The 23,123-nt window shown below is 48.5% G+C and overlaps 2 protein-coding genes across 2 annotated transcripts in view; one reads left to right on the top strand and one right to left on the bottom strand.

Annotated features, from left to right (window-relative positions):
- The first annotated feature begins 515 nt into the window (after positions 1 to 515).
- Positions 516 to 18,361, top strand: HJURP (Holliday junction recognition protein). The gene is made up of 10 exons (XM_054479037.1): positions 516 to 717; positions 1,190 to 1,256; positions 2,483 to 2,538; positions 5,226 to 5,337; positions 7,631 to 7,695; positions 9,283 to 9,375; positions 10,818 to 10,896; positions 12,903 to 14,491; positions 17,465 to 17,532; positions 17,838 to 18,361. The coding sequence occupies exons 1-9, from the start codon at positions 589 to 591 to the stop codon at positions 17,501 to 17,503; spliced, it is 2,229 nt and encodes a 742-aa protein (XP_054335012.1). The 5' UTR covers positions 516 to 588; the 3' UTR covers positions 17,504 to 17,532; positions 17,838 to 18,361.
- A 3,410-nt stretch (positions 18,362 to 21,771) lies between these two features.
- Positions 21,772 to 23,123, bottom strand: part of MROH2A (maestro heat like repeat family member 2A) — a 59,002-nt gene continuing 57,650 nt past the window's right edge. The window contains 3 exon segments of the mRNA XM_054479036.1: positions 21,772 to 22,051; positions 22,546 to 22,611; positions 22,903 to 23,005. Coding sequence (XP_054335011.1) covers positions 21,930 to 22,051; positions 22,546 to 22,611; positions 22,903 to 23,005 — 291 coding nt within the window. The 3' untranslated portion in view covers positions 21,772 to 21,929.

Below are 23,123 nucleotides of genomic sequence, written 5' to 3'. Positions count from 1 at the left end.
TGTATCGCATTTGTCAGCATCTTTAAATATGTCCTTCGTTGAGACTTATTTTTTCCTTCTAGATGAATATTCGCTATCCTGCCTCCTTTTGGGTTGGTAATTTGGGGTTGTCTTTCTTAGGCCCCTGCCCTGGAGACTGCGCCGGGATCCCAGGCGGGCGGGTGAGGAAGGCGGCCCCCGCCCGGCGGCGACACCCAGAGCAAGTCACGCAGAAATCTCCAGGCCGCACTTATCTCCGGTGCACAGCGCGGGAGATGACACGCATCCCACCGGATTTCGCACAGCACCGCTGATTAATAAGCACACAGCTGTTTGTGCAACTACCACCGGCCGTGGGCCGGAGACCCTCCCTCCCTTCCGCCGGACATGGTCCTTGGGGCGTGGCTGGAAACTCGGGCGTGGATTGGCCGGGAGGTGGGACGCAAATTTGTTTGAAAGGCCCAATCAGTGCCCGGCTTCTCCGCTCTAGCCAATAGAAAACCCAGAGGAAGGCAGGAAGGGCGGAGTCGCCTATTTGAGTTTGTGGCGCGCGAGGCCCTGCAGTGCGGGTTGGCGCTTGGGTACTGGCTGGGTCAGCGGCTGGGTCTGATGCTGGGTCCGATTCTGGGTCCGCTGCGCGCCATGGAGGGCGAGGACGTGGAAGACGACCAGCTGCTGCAGAAGCTCAGGGCCAGTCGCCGCCGCTTCCAGAGGCGCATGCAGCGGCTGATAGAGAAGGTGCGGCCCCCGCCGGTCCGCGGGGATGGGAGGCCTGCGTGTCGGAGTGAGGCTGGGAGGGGAGGTAGGACGGGAAGGGAAGGGGCTCTGAGGGCTCGGAGCGGGGGTTGGGGAAGCAGGACTGTGGCTTGGATGCGGAGAGAAGGTGGAGGCGGAGCTAGGGGCTCCGGAGAGGGAAAAAGGAGGCAGCGCCGAAGGCTTCGGAGCGGGGACGGGGAGGAAAGACTGGGGCCTCTGGAACGGGGAGTGGGGAAGCGGGACTGGGGCTTGGGTGCAGAGAGGAGGGTTTGGTGGGGCTGGGGGTGCTCCTGAGTGGGACGAGAGAGGCGGGGTTGGGGCTCCGCTGCAGAGACCGCGTTTGGGGCGCCCCAGGCCAGACTAACGGCCTCTCACAGGCTGGCGCCGCCTCCGCCCGGGTCTGGGGTTCCTCGTGGCCCTGGGACCTGACAGGAAGCCCCTTCCTCCTCCGCAGTACAACCAGCCCTTCGAGGACGCCCCGGTGGTGCAAATGGCCACTCTGACCTACGAGACGCCACAGGGTAAGGGTCATCCCCACCTTCTGAGTATTCGGGTGAAGAGTGTGAATGGAGTAGTTGAAATGCTGTCCCTGCTCTCTTAAGAAGTAAACATTGTTCACCTAACTAATAGGAACCAAAACACTGGTGCCCTTAAACCTGTAAATTACTTGAATTACTTATTAGAACAATTCCTGAAGAGACATAGGTGCCTCCTGGCTCACATGCCTCCGGCTTACCGGGTTGGCATCCCCGCTGGCCACCTCCCCACCATGGCAGCGTGGGGCAGTTGCTTAGCTGGACTGGTCTCTGTGTCTTCATCTGTGAAATGGGAAGGATGATGACAATAATGTCTCCTGGGCGTGGGTGTTGTAACAGTTAAGCACAATCTCTATGAAACTCTGGGAACAGTACCCACCCCCCACTGCGAATACTCACATTGACTATTGTTTGCCCTGTTTAACTTGGAGTAGTAACTGTCTTCCTTGAGGCTCCAAGTACTTGAATAGGGAGAAGAAGGCATTCTGTTTAATAGTTAATGTAAACGGACTGAAATCTTGTGGATTCTTTTTGGTAAATAGCTGGTGACACTTTGCACTGGCTGGGGTCAATTCCTCCCATATAGCTTTATAACTAACTCAGTATCACTTAATGAAAACAAACCTCAGAGCAAGTTCTATGTTGCATTAAACAGACGGACACAAAAGGTTCACAAGAGCTGCTCCTTGAGTAAAAAGAAATCCTACCTTTCTGCCTTTATAGCCAATCCAGGCACATCTTGGGTGAAAGGTTTACACAGGCAGAAACTAAAATATTCCAGTGGCAGGTCTGTTACCCTTTGGTCTCTGTATAACATGTAGATTGCCCTTAGAAAGCATTCATTCAGTACATGGGATGTAGAGATTGCCTGCGAAAAGTGCTTACTCCCTCTATATGGTATATAGATTGCCCTCTATATTTTAAGGACAGTCGCTGTCATATGTTCCTTGTTTTCATTTAACTTTTTGGGCTAATGATGTAATCTGATGAGCCGTTGTCTAGTAGGTAGGAGAGATTTCCGTGAATGACAAATTTGCCTTAAAAACCTGAAACTTTACAAAGAGGAACAACTGCAGGGTGTCAGAAACCTGGCTTGGTTTTAATATTGTACCTTTTTTCTGCCTGTCACTTTGGCTTCTGGTGAATACAGATTGAGCAGAAGTTCAGCGTTCAGGATTATGTAAACGGTCATTTTTGTTTCTTTTCTTCAGGATTGAGAATTTGGGGTGGAAGACTAATAAAGGAAAGAAATGAAGGAGAGATCCAGGTATTTAGTGTCAAATTTTATTGCCAAATAACCTTGCTGTGGAGGAGTATTGATATGAATAAAGGTGTGGGTGTGCCCAACCTCTGAGCTTACGCACAGGCCACCATGGGACACTTTTTCTCATGATTATACTCTTTCTGTTTTTAAGGATTTAGAAGCGTTTCTTCTGTAGCTTGTCAAGTGCAAGGAGTCACTGTGTAATGTTTGGCCTTTTTCATCACCCTGTGTTTCGTGTGTCACAGGCTGAGGGGCTCTGATAACACATGTGCAGAGGCTGGGCCAGCTGGGTAGCCCTCCCCAAGGCCATGTGCCAACCCAGCAAGGGACTCACTTTGTTGGGTCCTTACAGAAAAGACCAAATCCAGTTCCTTCTAGGGAAGAAGAATGTCTCTCTTCCTGTTTTGAAAGGGGAGGAAGAGAGATGAGGGGAGGTGCGGCCTGGAGCATCACACGTCTTTCCTTCTGCATTTTTCTACCTTTGGAAGACCTGGGCTTCCCTGCCTAGTTGATCCAAGGGTGTTGCAGCTCTGAGACCCGTTATTTTAGTGGAAGGTGCTGTTGGCCTTTCTACGGGGTCACCCAGGAGCCCTTTTGCCATGGTGGCTTTTGCCAGGTTGTCTGGTATTCAGTTAATCACTGCCTCTCAGATGCCACATGGTTCCTCCTTGTGGTCACAGGTCAGGGAACCTGTACCCAAGAATGAAAACATCAAGGTCAAGGTGACATAATATTAACAGCAAATTTGAAATCAAATCTTCTTGATTAATTGTTCTAGTCATAGAAATGTTAAAAGTACATACAACTACATAAATGAGCTGATTTCTCTCTGCAAAGATGGTCACTAATGCTATTTTAGTACAATGTGATTCCCTATAATACATGTCTTTATAAATGCATTTTTTTCTCCCTCCCATTTCCAGTTAATACATCTGGCGAACTCTTCTCTTCATCAACTATTGTATAATTATAAAATTATATAATTATTTAAAAAATCATGTTTTTTTAACTGCTCTCCTGTTGATAGGCAATTAGCTATTTGTGGCTTCCTTTATTAATAAATAAGGGTCAGCACACTTTTTCCACAAAAGGCCGGATGGTACATATTTTAGGCTTTGCTGGCTGCATGGTCTCTGTTGTAACTACTCAGCTCTGTGTTTCAGGAGGGAAGTGGCCGAAAATAATATGTAAATGAGTGTTCGTGGCAGTGTTCCAATAAAACTTTATTTATAAAGCCTCTGTTAGAAATGGTTTTCAGAGAAAATCCTGGTCCTTATCTCTTCCCAACACTGATATTCCCCCTTTTCAATAAATGCTGAGAAGTGGGATTATTGGGTTAAAGTGTATATACTCTTTGAATTATGCATAATAGAGATGTCCACTCATCAGACCAGTGCTTATATGGTCCTGGTGGCAAAGTTTTCATTTAAAGATTTATTTAAGGTTTTTGCTTAAAATGTAGGAGGACCCCTACCTGGGTCTCCAGAATCTTCAGACCCTTTCTTGGGATTAGGAAACTGGGCGTAGCCTGAGATTTCAGCTGGGACACCTCTGATTTCACTGTAATTGCTGTTGGTGACAGTGCCCAGATCCGCCTTCACCTTTTCCCAGACGACTTGGTGCTCCTGCTGCCCTGGAGGCTGGGGGAGGCTGTGGGCCCTGGCAGGTCGGGCATTGACCTGTGCTGGGTTGCTTATAACACAATGCCTGGGCTCTGTTTGTAGCTACCAGAGCTACCACATAGTTTGGGGTTAGTGTAGATCGTCTGCTTCTCTGTGATTCTCAAACCAGGTTCTGCCTCAGACACAGCCACAAAACAACCCTGTAAACTCCACCTTACATGACGGTTTCACTGGAAGCAAAGGTTCTGATATTCTGGAAGTGGGCTTCAGTTACCCTGTAGTGCTGGGTAACCCCAAGTCCTCTGAACCCTCAGAGTTGACACCTGAGGACCATCCCTAATGGTATAGGCCGCGCCACCTTCTCACGCCCTGTTTTTATAAGGCTGGGTGGTTCCTAAAATATTAATATTTCAGCCAATCTGGTATCCTGAATGCTTGAATTTCACTAATGAGAACCCACCGATGCCATGCTCTGGGATTATTCGTGGGGCTTGCTGTAGAGCAGGCTCTGGAGAGCTGAAGCAGGCCTGACCAGGAGTGTGGCCGCCCGACCACCCCTGCCCACCAGGTGTGAGCTCCTGGTCAGGAGAAGCAGCTGCCTCTGTGCCTGTAGCTTGGGCTTAAACTGGCTCCTCCCCGCCTTAAATACTCGAGCATATTCTTTAAAGATCACAGGAAGTTGCCCAGGGGCCACTTGACTATTTCTGTGTTCTCGCTGATGACCTCAGGACAATTTTGTTCTGTTTCAATTTGGCTTTTTGTTTGCCCCAGTCCCTGTCATCCCTGGGCCAGTGTTAGGAGGTGTGAGCTTATCTGCTCGTGCCTGGGCGCCTGACTTTCCCTGCTCCTTCCAAGTGGCTTTTTAAGTAGCAGCCCCCGCTGCAACCCAGGGGAGCCTCAGCTCCCTGCTACGCTCTTGAGGCCTCTTATAAAGTGGACATGCAGGGAGAAGAGAAGCCTTGTGGCAGGCTCCTGCTGTCTCCTGTGTTAACAGAAGGATTGCAGGTTTGTTACTTTACGGTGACTTTGAAATGTGCTGTCACTCATAAACAACCATGCTTTTATTAGCTTCTGCACTTGGAGGACTCCTCCATGAAGCCCGCGGACAGGACAGATGGCTCTGTGCAAGCTGCAGCCTGGGGTCCTGAGCTTCCCTCACATCGCACAGTCCTGGGAGCCGGTGAGTGTTGCCTTCGTCAGAGAACTGAAGTCAGGAGGGACCAGGCCTGACGCACCTGTTACAACAGCTTAAAGCCTAGATTCCTCAGTAGTGAAGTTTTTATTTTTTCTAAGGTATATCTTAAAAACTAAAATTATGTTAAAGTACCCTGTTGATTCCTTCTGAGCTCTGCCTTGCCCACAGTTACATCTGGTGCCTGACATATGAATGGTACTCATGTGTTTCTTGAGTAAATAAACGTACCTCTCCATGTGAGAAGTTAATATCCAGATTTAATAAGACTTAAGATTTGCCCCTACAGGGTGGTGTTGTGAACCCTCACTTCTACAGGGCAGCTTCCCGCCTCGTCCTCCTAGGAGGCTCCTTCGTTTTCCACAGACAAGTCTCACTGCCCAGCCCCATCCTGTCCTCTTTTCTCGGGAATCCGTCCCTCACCCCTTCCTTCTGTCTTCAGCCTCTGTCCCCTGGATCCATCCATCGGTATTTAGATGCGCTCAGACTCACCTTAGATACATCAGACCCTTCGTGGCTCTCCCCTGTCCTGGACCCCTTCCTTGCCACCTCCCTTTGCCCAGTTCCCTTTACAACCAGAGTGAAATAACCTGCTCCATTGGCTGTCATGGATTCCTTACCCCACCAACCCCGTGCGTTCCTTCTCTCTCGACTCCTTTCGGCTCCATCTCTAAAGCCCAACTCTGGGTGAGGTTTCTCGCAACCCCATTGCTAAATCCTGTTGGCATTCTTTGGGTTTTATTCTTTGGGTTTTGCGCTCTCCATAGCATTTAAACCTTCCAGAAGTTCTGGCCTGGGCCTCTGTGGCCCCCTGCTCCTCGGCCCCATGCTCCTCCAGTTTTCCTCCTTCCGTCTTCGTTCTTCCCAGCCTGCAGTCTGCTCACCTCCCGTCCCTGCCGGATGCCCTTTCTGGAGGGTTTGTTTGAGCTGCCTTTGCCCTTCGCCTGGGTGGAGCCATGGCTTCTCTGTGTGCTGACTGTAACCTCCAGCCAGACCTCAACTAGGGGTGTTTTACTGCCCAGCACCCCCTCTGCTTCAATACTTCATGTCCAGACTTGGCACAGCTAAGACTCAGCCCGACACACAGGCTCCCTGTCTTCTGCTCTGTGCCTCAGTACAGGCCCTTGCCATCTTCCCTCTAGTGTTAGCCAGAAACCCAGGATCTTCTTCATCTCAACCTCTGCCTCATTCCTCATGGCCAAGGCATCCCTGTCCTGTGCCTTGTGCTTCGTTAGCTCTCATGTCCACCCCCAAGCACCAGCCCCCATCCCCACCCGGGCTCCCTCCGCCCCACTGACGCACCTGTGAATGTGGTCAAGCCGCTTCTCTGATACAACACGTGGCTTCCCATTGCTTTTGGGGTAAAAGGCCAGAACCCAGAATGGGGCCTGAAGTCCTGCCTGACCGCATGGCCTCCTCGCTGCCCCCGGGAAGCCCCTGTGATCCCCAGGCTGGAACAGACCCCCACTCTTATCTAAGCTCTTTAGACCTGGGTTCCTCTGCTTCTGAAACAGTTTTGTCACTAGCCTTTAAACACCTGTCTCCTGGACACTGGCCTTCTGCAGCCTCTGTCCCCTCTGCCCAGCGCCTTTCCTGGCACCTTGCCTACACCGATAGTTAGTGATGGGTGTTGAGTCGCTAAAGGGAAGCTGGTGGTCTTTCAGAGTAGAATTGGAAAGCTCTTACGAGGATATTTACCTGTGGTGCTGTGCTATTAATCCAGATTTTAACTATAAATCCTTAGGTCTGTGAATTTTCCCGATTGCTTGAAATCACAGGAAATAGTCATTTGACAGCTGTACTGCCCAGTATGGCACCCACAAGCCCTCTCTGGATGATATTTAAATTAGTTGAAAGTGAAATAAAATTTAAAATCCATTTCCTTAGCCTCACTGGCCACATCCCAGCTGTTCAGTAGCCCTATGTGGCTAGTGGCTGGCCTAGGACAGCAGGCAGAGAACTTTCCATGGTCACTGGAAGTTCTGTCGAGCGGTGCTGGGCTTGAGCGTCTCCACCTCCAGGCTCAGAGGCCATGGAAAGCTGGAGGTGGTGCAGAATCTGCCTTTCCTCACTCCATGGTCCCGGGCAGATTCCCATTCTAAGGGGTTCTCTCGGTTACTACGAACCACGGGCAGCCGTAGATGGCTCCAATGGGTGCACCCTTGAAGCAATGGGGATTTTTACTGTAGAACTTACTCGAAGTGATGCCAAAACCATCCTTGAGAGGAAAATGCACTCTTTCCTGAAAATCCTGATTGAGATTTACTTGTTTGACTTTTAGATTCAAAAAGTGGTGAGGTCGATGCCACGTTGGACCAGGAAGAGTCAGTTGCTTGGGCCTTAGCGGTAAGTACTGCCTTTAGTAATGAATGGACAGAGGGGGCGCTTGGGGGCTCAGGGGTGGGTCCATCAAAGCTCATGTGGCCTGGGGCGGGCAGCGTTGCCTGCACCCTTCTGGAAGTCCTCTCCTGAGGCTGGCTTTTGCTACTTTCAAGTCTCGGATTTCCTCATGTCCGGATTCCCTTCAGCGGTAAGGCCCTCCTCTCAGTCTAGCACTTGGCAGCCAGTTCTACCCCCAGTGCAAGCCTGATTCACGATGATTTTCACTCTGCAGATAAAGCTGTCAGTGTGGTTGGCAGGGCGCCATTTGCCTGGATGAGCACACGACAGGAAAGTTGAGCTCTCGGTCAGTCTCCCCCACAGGAGCAGGGTAAAAAGAGAGGTGTTCTAGGGAGTATTTCCAGGTCTGTCCTCAAATGCCCCAAGTCACAAGGTCGCCTCATTGGGCAGCCATCACTAACCTAAACAGTAAGTGTCATTTATATGTCTGTTTCCCAGAGTGCCCCCCCCGGGTCACAGAAACCACCCGTTTTCTTATGGGATGTGCCTCTCATCCTTCTTGGTTGGGATAGATGAGAATTTACACAGAGCTTAACCAGCTCCAGCATGTTTCCCGGCCCCTGTGTCACGCTCTGTCGCCTGCTGGGGTACCTGGTGCATGGTTTTCCTCTAAAATTGCTACTTCTGTGCAGACGGTTTCCCACGCACCCATGTGTGACTTTCAGTGACTAAGGAGAAAAAGGCCGTGGTCCTGGGGAAGAAAGTGGATGCTCACTGAGAGATTGTGTAGGGATTGGAACAAAGGGAAAGTGGGTGGTACCAAGAGTCAAGAACCAAAGTGCCAGCCCCACTCAGCAGAGGACAGAGGGTGACGCTCTCTATTTCCAGTGTCTAGCAGGGGAGGGGTAGGACAGCCTCCTGAGCAGGAGCACTAAATTTCTGTTTCTGTTTTTGGTTTTTTTGAGATGGAGTCTCACTCTGTCACCCAGGCTGGAATGCGGTGGGGCAATCTCAGCTCACTGCAACCTCTACTTCCTGGGTTCAAGCGATTCTCCTGCCTCAGCCTCCCAAGTAGCTGGGACTACAGGCACCCGTCACCATGCCCAGCTAATTTTTGTATTTTAGTAGAGATGGAGTTTCACCATGTTGGCCAGGCTGGTCTCGAACTCCTGGCCTCAAGTGATCCACCTGCCTCAGCCTCCTAAAGTGCTGGGATTACAGGCATGACCCACCACACCCAGCCAGGAGCACTGAATTTCTTATAAACTTACCAGTTTGAAGTTATTACCAGCAGTTGAGTCCTGAACTCACCTATGAATATTCAGATTTTTTTTTTCCTGGTCTAGCAATGCTGTCATAAACTTCTCTAGACATGGTGTTTATTTTATTTTTTGTCTTTTTACATTCTTTTGGGTTATTAACATAGCAGGAGGTGAAAAAGTAACTTTGAATAACATCATGGAGGTGAAAGTGACTTTGAGTAGCATCATGTAAAGATTTGTACATTAATGAGCTTGCCAGTTTGTTCCAGAATCCAAAAGGTCAGCTGCACCCAGAAGCTCTTAAAAATTCTGACTTCTCTTTTTTGATCAGCCTGCAGTGCCTCAGAGCCCTTTGAAAAATGAGTTAAGAAGGAAATACTTGACCCAAGTGGATATACTGCTACAAGGTGCAGAGTATTTTGAGGTAATCTGTTTCCCAGTATTTGTTTTTATATAATTAGATCATAAACTAAACACATTGAGGTACTGTGTTATTATGCTTTTTGTTTTTTCTACAGAACCTGTAAAGAGCATTTGAAGTAATGATTTTCAAATTGTTTTATTCACATGCTGACATACTTGCTCTTCTTGAATAAACACTCCAGGTCCCCCAGGGCAGCGCCATCAGGAAGGTGGGAGCCCTGGCAGGGGCGCTCTGCTCGCTGTTCTGGGGCAACTCAGAGAAAAATCTAGTGGGGCAGCCAGGCACGGTGGCTCATGTCTGTAATCCCAGCACTTTGGGAGGCCAAGACAGGTGGGTCACTTGAGGTCAGGAGTTTGAGACCAGCCTGGCCAACATGGTGAAACCTCATCTCTACTAAAAATAGAAAAATTAGCTGGGTGTGATGGTGGGTGCTTGTAATCCCAGCTACTTGGGAGGCTGAGGCAGGAGAATCACTTGAACCCAGGAGGCGGAGGTTGCAGTGAGCTGAGATTGTGCCACTGTGCTCCAGCCAGGGTGATAGAGCAAGACTCTATCTCAAAAAAAAAAAAAAATCTATTGGGGCCACACACGAGACTCTTAAGAGCAGCTCCGACCTCTGGACCAGGATTTGAAGCTGCATAGTTAGGGAAGTAATAGTCCCCACATTCTCTGGTGTGATCAGGCTAGAATCAGCTGCAAGGTGAGGAGGCTGACTCTTGGCACCTGTCCCGCCTGCTGAGAGGTCATGTTGCGGGGAGGTTGTGATGGCATGAGAGGTGGGCACACTCACCTGCCAACCCCTCTCTTAAGGTCAGTGCCCTCTGCCATAGAATAAAGGACATTGCAACACCAGCTACCTAGGAAGTACACATTGCAGAATAAAAATTCAACTCCAGAAAAAGGCAGCAATCTCACAGGGGTGTATGTGTTTTCTTACTGTGCTGCTGACCCGTGGAAAGCCTGTATTTGAGGACCACCGACTTAGCGGATGTACCTGAAATGCTTTTTCCTTTAACCCAAGGCAGCAAGTGGTGTCCTCTTGGTTCCTGTGTTGATCCAGGGAACAGATGAGGGTTAGGAACGAACGGATCTATTGGGTCTTCTTTGTCCACCATCTAGCTGGCCCCTAGGTGTTCTTGTGGTCTGAGTATAATGCTAGACAAAGAAAGCTACCAGCGCCCCTGGGGTAAGAAGTTACTGGCAGATGAGTGGTGACTGTGGCTGGAAGCTATCCTGGAGACCACATCAACTGTCCAGATCTTAGTAGGACATTTTTTCTTCCCACTGCCCGAAGCCTAGCTGGCCACTGTCACCACATTCACACGCTTGTCGACGTGGCTGTGCTTAGATGCACAGTCCGCATCGTCAGGGGAGAACCCAGCTCCTTGCACCCAGTTGACACCTGGCAACTTTTTTCTTGTAACCACTGGCTCTGATTTCAGTGTGCAGGTAACAGAGCTGGAAAGGATGCACGTGTGACTCCGCTCCCTTCACTGACCTCACCTGCCGTGCCTGCCCCTGGTGAGTGTGACACAGAAACTGTGTGAACCATGCATGTCTCCTTCACTTTTGTTGGAGCTGCGTGGCCCCTCAGAGCTACTCACACTGGCCATGCCATCATTTCCTGGTGCGTTTCATCAACATAAATTGTTAGAGATACACTTGGATTTCACTGGAAGATTAAGATGTTTTCAAATGAGCTGTTTTCTCCTCTGCACATCTGCTCTTTATTCCAATTTACTAGCTTGAAAAGTTTTGCATCTCCAGAAGCACAGGACTAGTACAGTGAACACCCTTCACTTGTTTCACAATTAACATGTCATATTTGCGTTATCACCCCCCACACACATGCACACACAGTGTGTATTTATTTGCATTTGTGTATGCATTTATCCCTAAATGCCTCACACAGACCTCCAAAAATCAGCTAATTCTCCTTTATGACTACAGTACGCTTAACACACCCCAGAAATTGAACATGGATGCAGTACAGTTTTACCCATTGTGCCAGTGATGTCCTTTGCAGCCTTTCTGGTTTGCCTGACCATTTCTGGACCCACTCAGGCTGGTACCACCGTTGCATTTAGTCTCCCCCCATCAAGAGCGGCTCCTTGGCCTTTTCTCCCTCGTGGCCACCTTTCATATTATTGCCTTTCTTGAATAGCCCAGGCCAGTAGTTTTGCAGAATGTCCCTGAATTTGGACCTGATTGCTTTCTCGTGGTCAGGTTCATGTTAAACATTTTCGGCAAAATTACTACAGGGATGACGTGTCCTCTCAGAACATTTGGTCAGTCTGTCCCATTCTTGGTGACTTTTAGGCTGGTCATTGAGTTAAGTTAAGACCTTAATTCAATGTTTCTCATTGTGACAGGCCCTTTTTCCTTGGAGTCATCTATGTGTGATTCTTTGAGATCTCCTAGGAGGCTTTTCTCTAAAAGCTTCTCACCCAGTGACTTAGAAGCCAGCAATGCGGATCGCCTGGGTGGAGGTCCCCGCCCAGGTTGTTTCTGTCGCTGCCATTCCTTGGCACATGTCAGTTGGCATTATTATTCTGTTCAAAAGAGCTGTCTCCCCTCTGGTTCTTTTTTTTGCCTCCTGTAGTTCCCTCTCATGCTTTAATTTATTTTATTTTTATTTTTTAGGGTCAGTAGGAATTCATGGAGTCTTTTTGTTCTTTGATTCACATGTTATAATCCATTGCCGGTATTCAATTTGACGCTCCAGTAACCCCAGATGTAGCTGTCAGGGAGCCCCTTTCAGGCTGGCTTTTGTGTCGTGTAGTGCAACGCCATGCGTTTTTGAGCACTTCTTCACCCCTGCCCTGATGCCATATCTGCCTCTCCCAGTTCTCACCAGCCGCAAGGACTTAACACGTGCTCATCTGGTCAATTGTACAGCATAAAATAACTCTAGCATTGCAGCACCTGCTACCACTCTTCACAACCATCTACTAAATAAGCTTGAAAATTTCCAAGCAGCTCTTTTTATCCTTAGACAATATCTCTTTAAGAGGCAGACACTCAGAGTATTTGGACTCTTTTTTTTTCCTCTTTCAGTTATCAATTTAACATACAGATTTTTTTTTCTGTTTGTGTTCAATTTTATGGTTTTTTCCCATCACTGTTGGTTTATTTTTTTTTAAATATAGGAAACATTTACATGATGCAAAAGTCAAAGCTATATGAAGAGGTTTGTTTAGAAGTCTTACACCCCTTCCCATCCCTGTAGGTAAACAGTGTTGTCATTTTTCAGTTTCTGATTAGCTTTTGAAAAGGCATCCATCTTCTAAACAGCCTAGAGGGAAAGGAAGACACCTTTGGGAAATGTACGATGGAGAGTAGAAATCAAATTTTGATGGCAAAAAATATCTCTGAGAAGAGTCTACTCCTACACATTTGTGATGTTTTTGTTTTTGCTATTGCTTAAAAAAACATAGTCCTGATCCAATCTTAACTTCTGTCATCTGTGCACATGGATGGTTTAGAATGGTAACACACCTTTACTTTATGTGTATCTTTTCTCCTAGGATACTGCAGTCTTGTCTCCGGAAAGAGTCCTGGTGACCCAGCAAAACCAGCTTCATCTCCCAGAGAATGGGATCCTTTGCATCCTTCCTCCACAGACATGGCCTTAGTACCTAGAAATGACAGCCTCTCCCTACAAGAGACCAGTAGCAGCAGCTTCTTAAGCAGCCAGCCCTTTGAAGACGATGACATTTGCAACGTGACCATCAGTGACCTGTATGCAGGGATGCTGCACTCCATGAGCCGCCTGTTGAGCACAAAGCCATCAAGCATCATCTCCACCAAAACATTCATCATGCAAAACTGGAACTTCAGGAGGAGGCACAGGTGTAAGAGCAGGATGAACAAAACATATTGCAAAGGAGCCAGACGTTCTCAGAGGAGCTCCAAGGAGAACTTCGTACCCTGTTCTGAGCCTGTGAAAGAGACAGGAGCATTAAGAGATTGCAAAAATGTATTAGATGTTTCTTGCCGTAAGACAGGTTTAAAGTTGGAAAAAGCTTTTCCTGAAGTCAACAAACCCGAAATCCATAAGTTAGATCCAAGTTGGAAGGAGCTGAAAGTGACACCCTCGAAGTATTCTTCCTTGATTTGTTTTGACTCCAGTGCAACGTATAATCTTGATCAGGAAAATAGATTTAGGACATTAAAGTGGTTAATTTCTCCTGTAAAAATAGTTTCCAGACCAAGAATACAACAGGACCGTGGAGAGAACCGTCAGAGGGAGATTGAAATACGATTTGATCAGCTTCATCGGGAATATTGCCTGAGTCCCAGGAACCAGCCTCGCCGGATGGGCCTCCCGGATTCCTGGGCCATGAACATGTACAGAGGGGGTCCTGCGAGTCCTGGTAGCCTTTGGGGCTTAGAAACCCGCAGGCTGAGTTTACCTTCCAGCAAAGCAAAAGCAAAAAGTTTAAGTGAGGCTTTTGAAAACCTGGGCGGAAGATCTCTGGAAGCAAGTAGGTGCCTGCCCAAGAGCGATTCGTCTTCATCTCTTCCAAAGGCCAACCCCATACACAGCCCAGCTCGCCCGCAGCAGACATCTGACCTTCGCGTTCAAGGAAACGGTTCTGGAATATTTAGAAAGTCAGTGTCACCCAGCAAAACTCTTTCAGTCCCAGATAAAGAAGTGCCAGGCCACGGAAGGAATCGTTATGATGAAATTAAAGAAGAATTTGACAAGCTTCATCAAAAGTATTGCCTCAAATCTCCTGGGCAGATGAAGGTGCCTTTATGTATTGGAGTATCTACAGATAAAGCAAGTATGGAAGTTCGATATCAAACAGAAGGCTTCTTAGGAAAATTAAATCCAGACCCTCACTTCCAGGGTTTCCAGAAGATGCCATCATCACCCCTGGGGTGCAGAAAAAGTCTACTGGGCTCAACTGCAATTGAGGCTCATTCGTCTACATGTGTTGCTCATGCCACCAGGAGGGACCATCAATTCCCTGCAAAAAGACCCAGGCTATCAGACCCCCAGGGCTCCGGACGTCAGGTCAATTCCCTGGGTGCCTCAGATGGGGTGGGCAACACCGTCAGACCGGGAGACCAGGGCAGCTCTTCACAGCCCAACTCCGAAGAGAGGAAGGTGCGTTTCTGTTGGTTGAATGTGGTGTTTTATGTGAGTGACCGCTCTTTGGACAGAGGCTTTTTATGGTAGGAACCTTTGTGCCACGTTTAGTGAATCTCAACCGAATTCTTACATACGTGATCATCTTCCGAGCTTTCTCCCAAATGCTTTTCCTTCCTGTAAAGTCAGCATCTATATCAAGAACGTGTACCTGTGTGAGATGCGTCGAGGTAGAGCAGAAGATGCTCTTGCAGAAGTTTCACACACTTTCCATTAGAATGCATTCAGAGGCTTTTTTCCTACAAATCCTTACTTACTACACTTTATTCATCTTTGTCAAACCTTCATTTCTAATCTCTTCATCTGACACTCAGAAAATAGCTGTTGTAAGGCAAAAGTGATCTAAAGCGAATAACTTCCTATTTCTGGATTCCTGGTAGGGAAAGAGCAAGAGTGGCCTGGGAGAGCCACGAGCATGGTATTCTCACAGGTGCGAGGGGTGCCCTGCAGATCATCTCAGTGCTCAGTGTTAAAACTTCTCCACCTTGTTCTGCAGCTTAATTTGTGCAAATCATGTCAGCTAGAGTTTTAGTCTGCGTGTACCCTTTTCTCTAGAGACGGGTGGGGTGGGTCAGTGTGAGTGAGTACCTTTGTTGGCATTAAGGGTTGGATTCCCCAGCACAGCTTCTCTGTGTGTCCACAGCCAGGATCTGGAGGATGCAACTTTTTTAACTCAGTACCACGGCTCACCCACAGGTGGACAGGACTTGGCTGTGGGTTTGATTTGGCCGGTTCCTTTGGGTTTTGTGTGTTTGTGGTTCCAGCAGGTGAGGCCGTGTCTCCAGTATCCTCTTCCCTTGTGTCCTAGCCTGGTAATGTGCCTCTTCTCTGAGGTCATTTGGGTGGACCCTGCCTGCCATAAGTGTCCCATTTTCTGTTTCTCCCACCTGGACCCGCCTGGCCTGCGAGCCCTTCTCGGCCACTGGCTCCTGCCGTCCGTCCAGCTCAGAACCAAAGTCTGGTATGCCTTGTTCCTTCTGTGGTGCCTGCCTTCGAAGCCTGCAGTCCGGCCTGTGCATGGCAAGAGACCACACTCTCGGACCACCAGCGGCCTCCTGTGGCTTGAGCCCCCTGGTGCCTTTCTCAGTGTCACTCTGACTGTTACAGGGCCACCCGCTCCAGGGTCTGCCGTAGGGCAGCCCTTCCCTTCCAGGAAACTTTCACTGGCACTCTCCCCCTACTCCCCAGTTCTTTGCTATTGCATCCTCAGACGTCCTCCCCAGACTCCACCCACCGCTCAGATGCCTGCTCCGTGCAGGGAACCCCCACCCTCCCAGGAGTTGCACATGGTGGGTGCTGCAGTGGGGAGCTGTCTGGACACGTTCCAGTCTCATAGGTTAGCGGCTCAGGCTCCTTGGCTCAGTTCTAGAAGCTCCCAGGTTTTGTTGGATGTTTTGGTTTTCAAAGTTATTTTCGTGTATAAAGTCATACTGTGTGAGCCAACCAGAAGCAGATGAAAAAGCCTCGGTTGTCATCCGTCTTCGCAGTTGAGGATGGACATACGTAAGTGTTCAGGTGATGGGAAAGGTTTTTCTCTGCAGGGCCCCGGCTAGGGTCGGGGTACTGTGTGGGCAGGGCCCTCGGAGCTCCTCCCCTGGCAGTGCACGACTAACAGCAGTCTTTCCCTCGAGTCTTGGTCTCCAACTGTGTACCTGATGCCCACTCCTGTGCACACTTGGCTGTTTCAGACCAAACCACCAGGCGGGTGACTTTCAGCCACAGTTAGTGAAGCCTTCGAGAATCTTAGCCACATCTTCATGGCAGACACTTCATGGAGGCTGCTTTGAGAGTGAAGCTTATGCATTCTGTTTAACAGATAACCTCTCAAGATTCTCTTTCTCAGTTGAAAGGGGAGAATTTCACCAGAAACAACTCTCCAGCCCAGAGAGCGATCCGAGGTTTCTCCTGGTCTCCCACACATCAGAGCTCCTCTGCTCTGCTCGCCCTGCTTGTCTAAACCTAACTGCTTTTTCTCAGCTAGTGCCCCAGCTCTTCCTTTTACCATCATCCTGCCCCTGGGATTCTGTCTCGTGCCTTTTCCCACCTTGTTCCATGATCTGCTGGCATCGTGCCAGTCACCTGCAGACCGCTTTCCATGTGTGACGTCCTGCCCTGGTGCTCTGTGCAGAGGCTCCTGTCTTGCTTTTTCACCTGCTCAGCCTAAAGGGCTTTCTTCTGGCCCAGCCACACAGGAGGGACCTCAGCCTTGCAGAGAATGGTGTGAGGTTGCATTATTGTGGGGCTGGGGAGTGGACCGTCCTGAGGACTCAGCCCTTGGTGGCCCAGCAGGGCCCTCCCAGCTGCCCTGGAATTTGATAGCAAGTCAAATCATGACACCCCAGGTTTCATTTTAAACCACAATATAAACATGTTTAACTGGTTTGCTATGTTTTTCTGCTTTTCCCGCTTAAATGATAGATTTCTTGAGGAAAGAGACCAAATCTTCATGAGCTGCAACTACATACGGAGTTTTCATACCTAGCATCTGAGTGCTCTCTGTGTGCCAGGCCATGCTGTGAACCGTTTTTACGCCTTATCTTCTTTCATCCCCACCAGAACCCCTTGATTAGATCGATTCTGTCCAATAGGCAGGCTGTCTCTCCTTTTAATAGATATGGAAAAGTAGCTTAAGTCTTAGAACTCCTAAATTCACTCGTGCAGCAGCGCTAACTGGGCCAGGGTGTGGGATGTGGACTTCCCCACCAGCTTGTGCTCCCTGGGGCAGTGTGGGGAGCAGGGTGGGGGGGTTGCCATTATATTTTTGTTGTTTCTTTAACATACCTTACTTATTTAATGTAATGCCATTTTCTATAAGTATTTTTATACATGCAATGGAATAAGTTGAAAACAGTTAACCTTTTAGTGGCTGGCATTGGGAATTCTACTAGAATTTTGCTAACATCGTTGTCTTTGTCTTTTTTTTTTTCCTAGAGGAGAGAACACATCTTACAGGATGGAAGAGAAAAGTGATTTCATGCTAGAAAAATTCAAAACTAAAAGTATGTAGCTAGGTTATTTTGGAGTGTTATTTCTCTTCCCACTTGCTCTCTGTTTGTACTTTTGTTTTTAATTCTTGAGACTGTGAGGACTTGGTTGACTTCTCTGCCCTTAAAGTAAATATTAGTGAAATTGCCTCCGTCAGAGATGACCTCGAGTTCTTGGTGTAGAAATTATGTGAATAAAGTTGCTCAATTAGAATTTTTAGGGTTCTCTTTGATAGGCCTGTTTTCTAATGTGTGTGTTTTTGGGGGGGTTTTGTTTGTTTGTTTGTTTGTTTTTGAGACAGTCTCTCTCTGTTGCCCAGGCTGGAGCGCCGTGGCGTGATCTCCACTCACTGCAACTTCCGCCTCCCGGGTCCAAGCAATTCTTCTGCCTCAGCCTCCCGAGTAGCTGGGATTACAGGCACCCACCACCACGCCCAGCTAATTTTTGTAGTTTTAGTAGAGACGGGGTTTCACCATATTGGCCAGGCTGGTCTCGAGCTCCTGGCCTCGTCATCCGTCCGCCTCGGCCTCCCAAAGTGCTGGAATTACAGGCGAGAGCCACTGCGCCCAGCCATGTGTTATTTTTTAAATTTACATATGTCCAGAGAATCCTCTCTCCCGTTTCCCATTTCATCCGAGAATATTGTTTGCTTGTGAGACGTAAGTTTGAGCCCTGCATGCAATGACCCTTGAAGGAAAATAAACAGTCCTGGTTGTCCCAGACACTCCTGCAGCCACAGCGCCTGTGACTCCTCATGATTCTTATTGAAGCTGTTGATGACAGGATATCATGGTGACGTTTTTGTAATGAAATATTTCACATATTCAGAATACATTAGTGAAACTCATGCTGTAAATAGTTAATATAGTTAATATATTAACTATATATTTGTTTTATATATATATAAAACAAATATATAATAGTTATAGTTATATAGAGTAAATAGTTAATATATTGCCATATGAGTTTGGGGTTGCTTTTTTATGAAAGATTTAAAATGAGATTAAATTACACATTTTTCATTCCTGCCTGCCGCCCCAGGCGATTGCTCTCCTGATGTCAGGTATCACCCCCCTACCCTGCCTCATATCCCTTCCCCCCTACATCTTACGTTGGGACATCTTACGTTGGGACCGTGTGTGTGTGTGCGTGCACCTGCGTGCTCAGGCTGCCACAACAATGCTGGAGACCAGGTGGCTTAAACAGTAGAAATTTATTTTCTCACAGTTTTTGGAGACTAGAAGTTTAAGACAAGGGAGGCAGCATGGTTGGGCTCCTGTGAGGACTCTTCCTGGCTTGCAGAAAGCTGTCTTCTTGCTGTGTCCCCACATGCTGGAGAGGGCAAGATCTCTGGTATCTTAGGAGGGCACTAATCCCATCATAAGGGCCCCTCACTCATGACCTCGTCTAAACCTAATCACCTCCAGAAAGCCCCATCTCCAATACCATCATGCCAGGTGCTAGGACTTGAGGGACACAGCTCAATCCATAGCCTGTGAGTCAGTAAGGAGGGTGCATGCTGCTGAGAGCTGAGAACCTCGCCAGGTGCTGCAGACCTCATAGACGGCTCATTTCCTCAAAGAACAGGCCGGCATTGTAATGCTGGCTCAGGCTCGGCCAGGGCCAGAATGGCCCCTACAGATTTAGAGCCTTCCCTCAGGCCTGCTGCTTCCTAAGGACAACGCGACCCACCCTTTCCTCTTCAGGAAAACCATCACTGCAACCCAGAACTGCTTGTGCCTCTCCTCCCCCCACACCCAGCAGACTGCTGAAACCTTGCTGGCCGGGCCAGGCCTGGCTGCCAGAAAGGCTGGTGTTCTGTCATCCAGTGGAGGAAGGTGAGGTGGAAGGATCTGGGCATGGGTCTTGGCCAACTTACAGGATCTGCCAATAAGGGACCCATAAACTATGGTATAGTCTGTTTCAAACTATATGAGTAAATTAATACTGCACATATGCTACAGTTTTGTTTCATCAAGAGACTGAATGTGACAAGAGCTGATAGATGTGGGCATCTCATTTTGAGTTCTCTAGGTGGTTTATTGTCCTGGATGTCTGCGGACGGGTGCAAAATCCACCCTGGATCCTTGTGCATAAGTGTCAACTATCTGTGGCACACACACACCTAGAGGCAAATTACGGGTCACGGATAGGTGTGCCTTGAACTTCCATAGTTATTGCCAAATTGCTCTCCCAAATGGCTGCTCCAGTTTGCCCGATGTCCCGCAATATAAGAGGTACCTTTTCCCCACATTATCGCTGCCAGTTGCTGCCAGTCTGAGCTCTGGCAGGTGTAAGATGTGTTGCTTTACAGTCTGCTTTCTCTTGATGACTTGTTGAGCGTGTCTTCCTGGGAGTCCTGGTTTTTTAAATGTCCTCAGGACACTGGTTTTATATTTGCCTCTGTTTTCCTGATTTGGATGTATTCTGGATCCAATGATATGAAACAATCCAGTTTTTAACTTCTATCTATCATTTGTCATTTAACTTTGTGTTATTTTATTGTATGGAAGTTACATTTTAACACAATGCTATGGTTTGGATGCCATTTGTCTTGAAATTTAATTGCACATGTAACTGTTAGGGGGTGGGGCCTAGTGGCAGGTTTTTGGGTCATGGGAGTGGACACCCCATGAACAGATGAATGCCCTCTTGAAGGAGTGAGTTCTCACTCTCTGCGAGAGCGGGTTGCCTTTGCACCTGCCCACTCACCTTTCTGCTTTTCCGCTGTGTCTCCAGATAGCACAAGGCCCTCACCAGAAGCCGAGCGGATGCCAACGCCATGCTCTTGGACTTCCCAGCCACCAGAATTGGGAGCTAAACCAATCTTTTCTGTATAAATTACCCAGCCTTGGGTATTCTGTTTTAGCAACGCTAAACATACTAGGGCAGATAACTTCCTCCTTTTTCTGGCTTCCGCTGTTACTTTTAAAAGAAAAACTACCATACTCTGAGGATAAAAAAATACTATACTGTCTTAAGTTTCACTCTCTCCATTTAGGTCTGTAAACCATCTGGAAATGTTTCTGCACAGGCATGGAGGGAGAGCCAATTGTACAGATGTACAGCTGCCTCCTTGTACTGTATTGAATGGTGCACTCTCCCCACTGCATCAGTGGTGTTCAAGCTTGTTTAGCAGCAATACTCTTCATCACTTGGCAGGAAATCAATTCACCATTCGCTCCACGGGAGACACAAAACCACTATTCCAGAGAAGGCTTTAGCATGGGTTGGTTTTTGGACAGCATAGCGGCTCTCTCCTGTTGATGGGACCCCGGATGGTGAATTCCTTCGGCAGTTGTACTGGGAACAGTTTGGAAGTCCTGGTTTACCTGCTCTGGGAACACCTAGACTATTCTGATGGCCTGAGCATAGCAAAAGCCTTCCCCACACTGCCCCTCTCTTCCCCTACATGTTCTTAGACATGGGGCTAATTTCTCCTTTTTGACCAGCAGCCAAATTCTGTTCTAGGCCTCACTGGGCTCCAGTTCCAACAGTCCAAACTTACTTTGGTAACTTTAAGCCTCAAAGGGAAGGGCCTGAAATAAATGTCACTTCCTCCACGCAGCCTTTCTGGATTGTCTCCAGACTTGGACACCCACCCTCCTGTGCTGCTGTAGCACTTCCACCCTGGCTGCAGTCCTCCTGATGTGTGTTGTGGTTAGGTGCCTTTCCCTTTAAGAAGGGTCCTGGCCTGGCACGGTGGTTCATGCCTGTAATCCCAACACTTTGGAAGGCCAAGGTGGGCGGATCACGAGGTCAGGAGTTTGAGACCAGCCTGGCAAACATGGTGAAACCCCATCTCTACTAAAAATACAAAAATTAGCCAGGCGTGGTGGTGCGCACCTGTAATCCCAGCTACTCGGGAGGCTGAGGCAGGAGAATCGCTTGAACCCAGGAGGCAAAGGTTGCAATGAGCCGAGGTTGCGCCACTACACTCCAGCCTGGGCGACAGGGCAAGACTCTGTCTCAAAAAAAAAAAAAAAGAAGAGTCCCTGGAGACAGACGGGACACTCTAGGCCTCCCCTCACTGCTTGGCACAGTGCCTGGCCTTAGGCACACTGTCAGCATGTGTGTGGATGAACTAGGAGTGAAGACACAAAGCTAGTTTCCAACTCTTTGGGCCAAGGGGCTGTCAGACAAACGTACTTGGGGGGAAATCGGAAATGGAGTGGCTCATTAAGGCCAAAGTTCCCTTTGCTTCATTGTCTTGGTTCTGGGCTATCACCACCTTACAGTCACAAGTCTGTACTCCAATGACAATGGAGGTTTATTTCAACGGAAGGGAAGAAAAGGATACTAGTTATTTTACAATAGTGTTTTTCCTACAAACTAAACTTCTTACAAACTAAATTAAAAAGGGCTTGCATTTGGCACTAAGAAGACAGTTTACGTCTTATGTTTGGACCACCTAGGACATTCCTTGGGGTGAAGCCAGAAGCCTGTGCTGACTACAGCTATCCAAGACTGTGAGCGTCTCCAGGGCTGCCCGCCTGACCCCGGGATCCGGGTCCAGCTGTAGTTCCTGGAGGGCTGAGATGGAACACAAAGAGGAAAGGTTCAGGCCCTGCCCAGGCAGGACCACATGCTGCATGCCCTGGGCAGTGATGGCAGGCGAGGGCTGCGGAAGGTGGGCAAGGGCAGACGGGGAAGCTCCTGTGTGGGAAAGCAGAAGACTGCAGGTGGAGCTGTTTCAACACACATTGCAGCTCTCAGGGCTTCAGTGACCACCCTAACAGGGACAGAAATCACCCACAGAACCTGATAGCAGCATCAGGGCAAAAGCATTTCATAAGAAGCTATGAATGGGAGAAATAGCCCACGGAATGAAAGAGACTCCACTCATCAATAGCTGTTGTCCTGGAAAGGCCTCCCCAGGTGCATCTCTCTCTGCCCTGGTTGCACTCCCACCCCCCAAAAGCCCACAGCAAAGGGTCCTCTGGCTCTTCCCTTGAAGTAGTTTCTCTAAGCTCCCCCAGTGAGTTGGTGAGTCGTGGACTCAACATCTAACACTCTCCACTACTCACAATTCCGTAATGCTGGGAAGTCTAGCTTTTTCAGATAATGTGTAGACATCTGCTTCATAATAATTCCTAAAACGATAGCCAAAGAAATGCTCATCACGCGAGTATTAGGTCAGCAGGCAAGTCGTTCTGTGGTTTACTTGCTTTATGTTATGAGAACATTGATGAAAGATTTTGTTGAGCCCACGTTGGCAAGGAGGAAGCCAAAATCAAAACGGGATAGAAAGCACAGTGCAGGGCTTAGACCTGAGCTCTGGTCCCAGCTCTGCCACATGCCCCCCACCCATGATCCACCCCTGAGTCCCAGGGTGGACCAGAGGGCCTTCAAAGTCTATCTTGAGTCAGGAGACGTCTGCTCACCTGCCAAGTTGCAAGCAGCGATTCTGATTCTTGACAAGTTGTTTTTAACGTAGGCCATTGTTTCTAGCAAGAAGCTGTAGAGAACAGCCGGCTTTTTCTGAGTCTGCAAAAAGTAAGTGATACACACAGCTTTGGAGGATGAGACCCTGACAATGGGCTGTCATTCACAAAGAGTGTTCCCATCACCAAGATGCATCAGAGAGGGCAAGCGCCCATCCCAG

The sequence above is a fragment of the Pongo pygmaeus genome, chromosome 11, assembly GCF_028885625.2.
Source record: "Pongo pygmaeus isolate AG05252 chromosome 11, NHGRI_mPonPyg2-v2.0_pri, whole genome shotgun sequence".
Classification (NCBI taxonomy): domain Eukaryota; kingdom Metazoa; phylum Chordata; class Mammalia; order Primates; family Hominidae; genus Pongo; species Pongo pygmaeus.
Note: the sequence above shows the minus strand (reverse complement) of the source record. Positions and strands in the feature narration are given on the sequence as shown.